The 12,280-nt window shown below is 38.4% G+C and overlaps 1 protein-coding gene across 1 annotated transcript in view; it reads left to right on the top strand.

The window, feature by feature from the left end:
• ZNF385D (zinc finger protein 385D) overlaps positions 1 to 12,280 on the top strand; it is a 166,542-nt gene that overhangs the window by 146,511 nt on the left and 7,751 nt on the right. The window contains exon 5 of the mRNA XM_009329513.1: positions 10,403 to 10,636. Within this exon, the coding sequence (XP_009327788.1) occupies positions 10,403 to 10,636 (234 nt within the window). The remainder of the gene's footprint in view (positions 1 to 10,402; positions 10,637 to 12,280) is intronic.

Below are 12,280 nucleotides of genomic sequence, written 5' to 3'. Positions count from 1 at the left end.
AAAGAACTGCATACATAGGAAAATGTGGCACATGTAGAGAATGACAATTTGGGTTTACCAAAGAAATTAATAAAAAACTGTAATTATGGTCATTAATATCCTTCCCTACTGGAAAACAAAATGTGAAAAGACCGACCATTATGGAACTAGCACAAACAGTTTGCAATTATTAGCAGCCCTGTTCCTGTTGCATAGGGCTGTTTTCTTCAAATGTCCCTCCATGACATTTCTTCTGAACAGACTGTAGCTCTCACTTCGCCTATGACTAATTGCCTAAGAATCACACCACTTACAACATAGCTACCTTCACTCAACATGACAGAACTTTTGTCTTTGCGAGTATTGAACAAAACCGTCCAATGAGTTAACTATGTCACTATGAGTATTAATGTATGTCACTTTTAGTTTTCCAGATAACATAGGCCTTTAATATCAGCCTTACAAGAGAATGTATAAGAGAAGGCCAAAGCATAGCAAGAATTAAATGCCTCATCTGAGATCCTGCAAATGTTTGCTAAAGCTAGTCTTGCGCTGCCATTTTGATGCTAAATTTCATTAATATGCAGCTGCTCTCTTCTTCTGTCACTGCAAACTAAGAGCAATCATCTCCTTATTAAGGTCTATTCTGCTAGCTTGGTGTCCTAAAATACAAACCTATTGTTGTTTTATGTGTAATTGGTTAAATCAAATAATATATTTGATTCTATAAGCTTTGACACTAGGAGTGATATCTATGAATGATGCTATTATGAAATACATTTGTGATTTTCATTGTTCCCTTGTGTGCAAAAGACTTTATATAATTCACCAGAAGAACACCTTTGGGCTAGGGAAACATTATGTCTTCCATTTTGCTTCTGTGGAGAGCTTGCATGCTAAAATTATGGTATTGACTAGATAAACATCCCAAACAGCAAAGCACTGATAACCTCTCTGCTGGGTATGTGTGGATGGTGCCAGGGAGGGCCGCTGAAAGAGATGAAAAGAGTTATTTCAGACTCTTCTGTCAAAGAGAAAATTTGATGAGAGGGAACTCACTAAATGACTGAAGCAGACAGGCTTCTCTTGCTCTTTGCCTAATCCCAGGCCCAGCCGTCCAACCTCACTGTGGTTTACTTAACACGTTGCTTCTGCCAACTAATGTAATTAAACTAATAGTTCGGTTGGTAGAAGGCTGCCTGAAGGTAGAGGAAAGACTGACACAGGGTAGCCAACAGAGACTGCTAGTGTTGCACAAAATAATTGTTTTATTGAAAAAAAGTAAGAAAAAGCAAAACAAAACCTGTAAATCATGCCAAGAACTATGATGACAGCAAGTTATTTAGAAATTGCTGGTCTGGATTGCCTGTGTAACTCTCTGTAAACATCATTCAATGTCTTTAACTGTAATGACAACACAGGGTGTTTCATAAGCCCTTTGTTTCAGTCCTAGCCCAGAAGCGACCTGTGTTGGGTTGGAGAGGAGAAGCAGCAGAGGGGATGCAGGCAATAGTAGGAACATTTATTTTAGATGATGGAACCTGCTGGAGATGTAAAGGCAAGTTAAACAGATGGCCATAGTAACTGCAATTGTGAGTAGTAAAAGATCCTTTCACAGACTCTCCGGAAATTGAGAGAGATTTCCTTTCCCTGGAACTCACCTGGGTACCACTCTTGGGATGTGCCTGTCAATTTATGAAACATGTTACCAGCAGTATGTGGTCAGCCAAAGGAAAAATTCCTTGTAAAACCATTGGACTGAAGAGGACTTCTAAAATCTAAATTGGATAGCAGAAAAGTCAAAACACTTATTTACTCTAAAGACTAAGGATAATAACACTACCATCTCCTGTTCTGTTCTCTCATCGATTCCTTGTGAAATTTGTTCCTCCAAAATTTGGGCATTTTTCTATCTCAACTACTTATGGAAGAGCAGGTGGTTGTAAGAAAGCCATTGCCGATCAGTCCACAGAACACATCTGCTACAGGCTCTACTTATGGTGCACTCCAAGACAGGTATCTGAAAGAATGTATGTATTCTCACTGCTCTCCCTGCCTTCACTCCACTGAAAAAAGTTATACAGTTGAACAGATGCTTGTGCAGCTTCTGACAATTCCTGTATTAGACACAACATCAGTTTATTGCCAAAAACAGATTCACTAGCTCAATGCTCTCCAGTAAAGGAAGTAAGCTGCTGTAAAGGGAATAGCTTTAATTATTCCTGGATTCAAGACGGGAGAGTGCCATGAGGTATTACACTTATGAGGGCGGTCAGAAGTCAGAGTTCTCAGAAATTCTGAGTTGGATTCCAGTTATTTTAATTTACTTCTAGGTTCTAGGACTATAAATCTGTTTTGAAACTTAAAGTTTAGGTGGAGGTTTAAAAGAGGACAATCAGCTTGCATAAAATGCATAAAAAATCAACTCCCTGCTTAAAATGGAGAGTGATCCTATGCAATCTGCGGTGCAGTTCACTCATTCTTTCCTTGTTCCATTTGATTAATGAAAGGAATGCATTTTCTCTCCTTCTGCCAGTGATTAATACTTCTCTGCACTTCTTTGTTTTTGGTGGCAGATTGCTGGGGGAGAGATTCCACAGTAAATTGTTTTTGGTATCAAGTTTTAAATAGGCCTTGCCAGCCTGCTGGTTTTGTGAAAAATACTTCTCAGTCTCCAGTACTGTATAGCCTGGACTGTGTCTGCTCTATGTCTCTGTTAAAGGGAAGGGGAGTTTGAGAGAGCACCTTTCAAAGCTCACTTCCTTCACTATAGCCGATAGCGTAAGGTGAAAGAGAACAGCTTGGCTGCTGCTTCCTTCCCCATGTCTGCCGGGTAGGCATGTGGGGGCAGCCGGAATGGCAGGCAGAGACTGAATCATAGTTACGTACTGGCCTCAGTAACAGCAATTTGTTCTTCCAGGTACATGGCTGGTGTTAAAGCCCTAATGGGTGTTTGGGTGGGGAGGTAATACTTTGAAGCCGTTGCTGTTAGTCACACAGACAAAAGTTGCTCCCTGAATTCTCCTTGGGGAAGTACTGCCTTCAGTACTGACTAGGTACAATTCGTATCACCTAGACCTTGGTGGTGAGGCAGGGCCTATTTTTAAACAGTATTTTGGACTACTGTCTACACTAGTGATTCACATGGTGCCAGGCGTGTTCCTGGACACGGGAACACAACCATCCATTCATTTCCACTGCTATAGCCGTCTCTGGGTGACTTCTGGCCGAAGCTAAATCTCCCAGATATCCCTGGGCAGAGCCTGGAGTTCAATACGAGCCAAGGAACGACAGGCGGTTCACGTGCAGCTGACCTGTTTTGGAGGGTAAGAGAGTTTAATAATATGGATGGGGACTGCTGTGCACATGTTGGCCTCCGTGCTGCAGAAAGGTACATTCAAGGCAAATTCATTTTACTGTAGTATATCTTACAGAACCTTTTTCTTTAGTGGGCTTTTAGCTTTTAAGGAATTGTTTTTGATTCCTTCTTTTTTACTGGTGGTAAACGCAACTGATGCTCAATTTCTGCTCATGCATTAAGATAAACTACAAATATATTTTTGATTGTGTTTGCTTTTATGTTTGCTTTTACTTAAAAGTTGGGAAATGCATACTGAAGCATGTGCAAATGTAAAACTGGTGGCAGTTTGCCAGTGTAGCCTTTGATGTTGCCAAACATGAGAGACCTATGTATAGGATAATACAGCTTTCCTTCTATATATGTGATCAAACCACCATGTGCATGTTTTATTTCTTATCTTAAAAGCAATGTTTTACATTGCAGCCTCCAAACTAAAAATGTAACTATCGAAATTAAATCTAACACCCTGCCTTATGTATAACCTTCAAGTTAGAGTCGAAACAGAAAATGTGTTATTTTAGCAGGGCCGCTGAGCCCACAATCTGCAAAAATCCTCTTTGCACTTGACTGTGAGCTCCACCCTTTAAACAAACACTTTGTCCTGGTTTCAAATTGAATTTTTCACCACATGAATCTCATTAACTAAACGGCAAGAGTAGCTTCAGCCAGCGACCCGTTCTTCCCCCTGCAGCTCCTTGTGCGGGGACCCTTTCACTCATAGCTGGTGAAAGCCGTTTTTCTTCTGCCTGGCTGAGGAGAAATCTATACGATAGAAAGGACAGCTCAGCGCCCAAACCCAGTCGTCACCAAGAGTTGCTTAAAATAACTTGAAAAATAAATGTTTTCTCCTCGTCTCCTTTCCTTCCAGTCATGTTTTTGTCAGCTACATTTGTCCAAGAACCCAAAACTCAGACGCAGTGTGACATTTCCCTACCTTCCTCCTTCCCTTTCCACAGGCCTTTTACCCCCAGCTGTTGCTGTTGCTGCCAGCTCCGTTCAATTAACCTCAACAGGAATGCAGTCATCCGTCTGCGGTTAATCCTGTTCAGGATTAATGAACTGTGCTTTAAACCAAGGGAACTGCTAGTAAAAATGAGGTATAATTTCATTAGAAAATTGTGTACTGCTAATTAATGAAGAAGGTCATTTTAGGACTTGGCAGAATTGAGTTTAACTGGAGAAAAAAGAATCCACAGAGCAAATATGTGAAGTTTGCTACTTTCTCTTCACTCTGGCTCTCTCTGTGGACACCTTTTGCCACCAGACGTCCTGTTTTCTGTCTCCCTCCAAGCAGGTCACCACCAAGGCGTATCACCAGGAAGCACGGAGTAGAGGCAGCAGTAAAACAAGGCCACTTGTTGTGGAGCCAGTTGTTTCTTCGTCCTTTGTTTCTGAGTGATGAACACTGTGTGTAATGTGATTTATTTAAGTGTTAAAAAACAGGGACTGGTCAAAATACTAAGGTCATTCCTTCTCCAGTTACGAACCAAGAAAATTCCTGGTATTTGGCTTTCATGCTGGTCCTGGGAAAGTTTGCAGTCCTTCAGTTTCTCAGTAGCGCGTGTTCTGTACATTTGAACAAAGGCTTGGGCAACACCGTAGATGCGTTCAGCCTTTCACTTTCTGGATATCAAAAGCAATCACGATGGACACCTAGGCAAAGCAAAGTAACAAGGAACTTTAGCAAGAAAGTGACTGACAAACCAGGGCAGTGACAGGGGAAGGCAGAGAAAACAGGTCGGTAGCTGGTGTTTAAAAAACAAGATCAGAAAAGGCAGCTCATCAAAAATTTTCAAATTCTGCTCCTGTTTGGTCACACACAGCTTTGTTCACTACTTCAGAGCTCTTGACTCTTCTATTATGGCATATTAATTATAAATATAATAATATAATCATAAAGTAATGAATTACACAACTGTCATTCAGATGTTTTGATCTTTTATACCAAAAAAACTGTGATGTACGGTACTTAACGCTCTAAACCATGCTCTTGTAATTAGTTTTTTCTTACAAAAAAATTACATGGGTCCTTCTAAGTTCTAAAATGTACTTGTGACTCTCCAAGTAAAACATATCCATTCTGGGAAGGATATATCTATAAAAAATAGATTGAATCCAGGTTTTGAATGTAAAACTAAGTCTAATGACTGGAATTTTCATAATATGACACCGAAAGAATTTTCTGTACAATATATTGTAATGGGCCAAATATCCACCAACCACAAAATATGCAAGTTTGTATTCTGCACATGTAAAGAAGGAGGGGTCAATACATTTGAGTCAAAATTCCTCAGTGTTGTGTTTAAGTGCCAGAGCCAGCCAATGTGCTAGCACGCATGCTTAGTCTTAACATATGAGTACAGAAAGTCAACCAAACATGAAAAAAAGTGAATTGCAGTTATTTTTGGGATGGTACTTTGGTTTTGATATACTCCACTGTTATATTTATAGATTCAAAAGAAATTACGTCTTATTTTCAAATGTAATTACCACAGAGGACACAGAGCATGGGATTTTCAAAGCAGCCCAAGGAAATTGAGGACCCAGTTCTTAGTAAGCAGGAAAATAATATGCCGAGACATATTGAACATGCCAGTATCAAGCACCCGTACAGGAGCATTCTGTTACTTTATGTAGGTTTGCTATAAGCGAGCCAGCTGACAATGTTTTTGCAATACTAAGAGGTCTTACAGTATAGTAAAATATTTCATATCAAGTTCTGTTTGTCATGAGAAAGAATGTGCTTTCTAGTTTCTGGGGAGGGGTGCGTGTTTGGGTTTTTTTGGGTTTTCCTGGACAGCATTACGGGCCAAATGCTCAATCCTCTTATGTCAAAGGCAAAGTTTGATTTAAATGAGACCAGAATGCATGGGTATGTGCTAAATCAGATATTTTTAAATGCATGCCACTTGAGATTGCGGAAGAAAAAACATGCTCATAAATAGTTGTGATTTGTTTGAAGTCAGAGCACTTTTTTCTCTGTGGGTCTATTTATAGTTTCAGGATAAGAAATTCTTATGCTTAGTAGCAGGAACTGATGAGTGAGACTTTCACACACTCAGAAGAAAAACTTGAGTTGTAATTTTCTGTTTCTTCAGCCTAAAGAAAATTCATGAGTCTTGTAGCTGGGATAGAAGGAGGACCTTAATCACACACTGCAGTTTTCCACTTGAACTATGGTATCTGTATTACCCAAAGGAGTCAATTCTCACAGAATGTTTTTCATCTGGCTTTGTCTTCTTGTTAAAATAAGTCTTTGATCTTGCCAGTGACCAAGATTAGATTTTAATGTAATTTTTTTGTATTTTTAATTTTTATTCTGTTGCTATATTAAGACTGGGAACACAAATGGATTACTGTGAATCCTGAAGTGCTCCCTTTTTTTGCTGCTGGAGTCCAGTTCCATACAATATTAGCAATCAGCTTCTATGCCAAAGCCAAGTGGTGACAGTTGCAATAATGAATATTTGCTGCAGGCCACTGGTATGAAAATAGCACAGTGCTGCAAGCCTGCGTCACCAGAAACAAATCTTCCATTTGACTGTGACTGAATTTCCAGCTCGATTTTCAGTCATTTATTATTGAAATAGTTCTTAAAGCACTGTCATAATATAATGTTAAGAAATGCTGATTCAGTCTTCAAGGCATCAGTTCAAATGCCTTCCTACTCCTTTTTCGTGGTGGGTTTTTTTTTTTTTTTAAATCCTTTATACCTTTAATGCTGTACCCTGTATTTAGGGCACTGAACTGTATACAGGCAGCAACACTGTAATATATTCAGAGAGAGACATGCTGGTTAGGTTAGAAGTTCTAGTGAGAAGAGGATTTGAATTCCCTCTTTGTAAGCTTACTTGTCAGCTTTTAGAATGTTTTCTCCTTAATTCCTGCAGATAATTCTAAAGTTTATATGAGGAGGAGCAGCTTTGCATCTTTAAATGTGTCATGGCTTTTACATGGTGAACTTGGATGGTGTTTTCTTGTATATGTTTTGATGATATTAATGCATTTGCATTAGTGGAATATATAATGTATTAATCTAGGGCACCTTTTGAAAATGCAGAATATATGCACCGAACTTTGATTTTTTTTTTTAGTTGAAGAATATGCTGATGACATTTACCATTTTTAGTTTAATTTTTATATACAATGCTGCTTTCACGTGTGCATATCAAAATACCCTGAAAAGGACCAACATAATTGATTGTATTTTCTTTTCACTTTAAAATAATTACGTAGTGAAATATTAGATCAACATAGATATAGGAGATCAGATAAGTGAAGCAGAATAAAATCTGCAGGGTTTTTTTGTTTGTTTGTTTGTTCATTGCCTCAGGTTTTCCTATGGAAAATAAAGAAATTATGATCTATATTTTGCTTAGGGCAAAATACTGACCCTTGCACTACAAAGCTGGTAATGGTGATTGATGTACATATCTAATTTCCTGCAAGATTAGTATGAGCACCAACCTTGTCATCAACCCTGAGAGAATGTTAATGTCTTCTTTTTCTTTTCCTTCCCTCACCCTGGCGCCATCTGCCCTCTGCCTTCCTTTTCACCAGGAAAGTACATTGGCCAGACTTAGTACTGTACAATAGTACCAGGATGGAGAAACTGAAGTTTTAAAAGCAGTGTTATGTATTGCTGGGAGTGGGCTTTTGAGGAAAATCATTTCACTGCAGCAACTTTCAACTGAAAGAAAGCCAACATCACCACAGATTCCCTGGGATGGGAAAGGAGTGATTAGTTAAATGTATAATTTTGTAGACAGATCTACAAAGGCTTCATTTACTCATCAGTTTCCCAACAAAAGATTTAATATTTCAAAATAGTGTTTTTCTTTTGAAACATTATTGTTGGTCTGTAGAAAATAATAAATAAGAAGAGAATGTTCAGCAAGGTAACACCATTTCTTCTGCACCAGTATTTGACATCCCCAGTACCTTCAGGATATAACCACATCCAGACTCACTCTCAGGAAAAAAAAATACTTTGATTAGACCTTGAATGGGACCTTATTTTTGCTATATGCTTTAATGCCTGGCAATATGTAGAATATTCACATGACAAACTCTGCTTTCTTGGTTTTATGAATAACAATTTTTAAAAACCCTCTGGGAGAATATGTGGAAACATTACAAAATATATGTAAGAAAAAAAAAAGTATAGAAATTAATAGGGCTTGAAGGGTCCTATTCCCGCTGACTGAAAGGGAATCATACCTGGGTTGCTCCTGCAGGTATTTGTTCAGCCAGTTCCAAGTCCTCCAGTAGGCAATATTTCCAGATCTCTGTAGGTAGGCTATTCTCAGGCTTTACAAGCTTTAATATTAGAAAGAATTTCCTGATGTCTAATCTAAGTCTCTCTTGCTCTAATCCAATAGTCCTTGTCCTAGTAGGAGGGATCAGGGAGAAGAGTTTATTCTCTTATTTTTAGCTACCTTCTACAGATATGAAAAATGTTGTCAGTGTTTACCCTTCATCTTCCGTATTCACAGACAATATATTCTAAACCTCTAATTTGTTTTGGCTTCCTCCATTACAACCCCTCTCATGTTGGTTTGCATTTGTATTGCTGCTGGATTAACAACGAAGCAAGTAATTGTTAATTTTTGACGTTGCAGTCCCCAAGCTGGACACAGGGCCTCCAGCGCTGATTAGAGGAGAAAAAAATACTTCATAAATCTTTCACTTTGCACTTTCAATATGGTGGGGACCTTTTTCATAACACAGTGATGTAAGAGATCAGTGTTCATCTTATCTGCTACTGAAAGCTTTTTCTGAAAAAACAAACCAACCAACCCAAAATCAATCAATCAAACAAACAAACAAAAAACCCAAAAGCAGTACTGGGGCTGTTCTTCACCCTGTTTTAATAGATCAGATTAATACTACTGAGTGTGGATTCCTGCAATTGCCTTTACTGAAAAGCATCTAATTTTCTAGACTGTTTCTCCAATGCCTATGTTGGAAAGTACCCAATACCAGGAGTATCTCAGTAAAGTAAGTAAGGTTTTTTACGGGGGAAGCTGCTACTCAGTAGGCTTAGTACGACAAAATACAACACTGCAAAGGCAGAACAGCTCCTGTCCTTTCTCTCCTTCTCCTGTCCCTTACTTGCCATCTTCTCCACTGGCTCAGTGCTGGATCTTACTGTCCTCTACCCTGCTAAGTACTTAACTACCAAATGATACTGCCATATCCAAATGTCATGTATATATTATTCAAACCACAATATCATTGTGTATTTTCTCTCTCTTGGATTTGAAAACTACAGAAAAAGCACAAGTTCTTAGATGCAAGCACTAGGTTTCCAAATAGATTTAGCTATATAACATGCTTACAGTTTTTCCAAACATACCACTGATACACAGAACAGAAATCTTATTAGTGTTTGTGTAGGTCTCAGGTATAGAATGTTGTATATTTAATTACTATTATTAGTATGTATTGTTAGTATGCAATAATGGATAATAATGCATGGAAAAATGCATTAATAATTACCTTCATTCATTTAATGTTAGTTTTGGCTAATATCAAGTGAATTATCAATTTAATGTTTTATTTTATCAGATATCAAGAACATACAATTATTTTCATTTTAGTTTTATTAGTACAGAACGTTAAAACTTTAACTTGGCTACTCAATCAGTGCAAGTATTATGCGGTACTATGGCAGTTTATGCATCTGAAGTGCTGCACATAAATTTTGACTGCCTATTGTACTGGTAATTTAAATGAGCTGTTTTAGTGGATTATCTTTCAGTTGGACAGTACGGTCTTAGTGACCTGTCTTTTGAGTTTACGTATTCTGTTTTTAATGGGTGTTAGCAGAATGCAGGAGACAGAATACGTGGCATTTTGATACGTGGGAGTACTGTATTGTGTAACCACACAAAATACAAAGAATAAGGTCAGATTTAGTTCATTACCATTAGTCAAACCATCACCAGCACAATCTGGCTCTCTGTGTGGTTGCAGCATTAGGATGCAAACAAGCAAATGCCAAAGGTCACAAACCTTTTTTTTGTTTTGTTTGTTTCCATCTCCTCTCTTTGCCCACAGACGTTACCACAGGGACACCAGCAATATCAACGACGACAACCGTGGAAATCCGGAAGAGCAGTGTTATGACAACTGAGATCACCTCTAAAGTGGAGAAAATCCCCACGACAGCCACTAGCAGCACCACATGCCCTTCCGTTGAGACTGAGGAAGAAAAAGCAAAAAGACTGCTGTACTGTTCACTATGCAAAGTCGCTGTCAACTCTGCCTCGCAGCTGGAGGCGCACAACAGTGGTGAGATGGAGTAGTGCTTGCTTTCTTCTTTTCCTTCGGTCTCAAGAGCTCTGCAATTATCTTCCCCTGAATAGATTAGATCTCTTGCAGAAGGGACAAAGAGGTGGCAGAAAACTGGCAATTACATGGAATTCATTAACTATTAGAGAATAAAAATGACAGGCAAAGAGGCTTTCGTAAAGGGGGAAGAAAGGAATTTTATTGCATGCAAGTTACCCATTTTCTTACATTTTAACTTTTGCAGCTTCCAAACCTTATAGAGCTAAATGACAGCTCACGCTTCATTACCTTTGGTGTTCAGAGTTTGCATACTTTTGTTTGTGCCAGCTAGCAAACTGAGTATGAATGCCATTAGTTTTGTTTGAAATCTAACAAATTAAAGCTGAAAGAGGGAGCATCAGTCAGTCGGAGTTCAACGATGAGAGTTAGAATTCTTAGCTCCATATTGTCTGTTAATAATTTGTTAAAATTATGTATATTTTTCCTTTCTTTTCATCAACTGATAGCAACTGCTGCATGAGAGTTGAATGAGTAATTGCTTACCTCCATCTTTCTTAACTTCTAAGCCTTTTCTTGTTATTAGAGCTAGTGGCATCGATAAGTTCCAGTAGTAGAGAGCCATCATTCACAGTCACTATTTTAAGCATCTTATTGATTGGCTTTGTGGTGAGCAGGGTTAAAAGATCTTGGGATTGAATATGGTGGCAACGACACCGATAACAGTCCTACAGAAAAACTCCTGATTTTGGATGTCAGGGGTTACCTGCCAGCAGGGTAAACAGAGTTAGGAGACAGGCAGAGAACCTTAGGTTTGAAACATAGAGACAGTGATGAGATACCTGCAGCAAGACGATCAATGGTTTTATGATGTAATAAAAAAAGAAATAACTTTGGCATGTCTATAGAATCCACTCAAATTAAAAAGGAAATGATAATTTGTTGGTATTCATGAGAAACAAAGCCTAATCAGTTTTGAATGCTGTGTTTGCTGTATGCCAGATCTTCAGCTGGTGAAAATTCAAGTTCATAAAGCTATACCCATTTAACCTATTTAACTTCATATGAGGGTTAGACTCTAAACATTTTTCTGATCAAGATGAGAGTCAAAACATTATTCTGAATATTTAAACACAACTCTCCAAGTTTTTGCTGTCTATGCTGATAAACTGTGTGTGTGCTCACACACATGCATGCTTGTAAAAGTGTACATGTGGATGCGTACAACAATTATCACAATGGCACGCTAATTCTGTACACGGTAGTAGTCCATTATCATCACAGACTACCTGTGTGGCAGTTAACAGTGTAAGAAATTGTTTGGTCTGAATAAAGGTAAAGCAACAGGACACTACTTTTTTCTATCCAATCTTTATTTTAATAAAAAATGCAAGAGCATTTTTCTCACATGTATGTTTCTCACACGTTTTGGTTTCTGTCCAGGCCATTAAGGATCCATAGGTTGCTGCCAGGAACCTCTGCCCCTTTTTGATTTGGAGACTAATTAGTTAATTACAGACTTAAGTGTAAGCTACCTAATACATACTGTTTGTCAATCCATTCAGGAGGACTACAAATCAAAGCCAACTACATCTTTAATAGCTAAATTACTCTTCCTTTGCAACTACAATTCAGGTCTTATTAGCA

Source organism: Pygoscelis adeliae, unplaced genomic scaffold, assembly GCF_000699105.1.
Source record: "Pygoscelis adeliae isolate BGI_AS28 unplaced genomic scaffold, ASM69910v1 Scaffold8, whole genome shotgun sequence".
NCBI classification, from domain to species: Eukaryota; Metazoa; Chordata; class Aves; order Sphenisciformes; family Spheniscidae; genus Pygoscelis; species Pygoscelis adeliae.
This window is presented reverse-complemented; position numbering and strand designations above follow the sequence as displayed.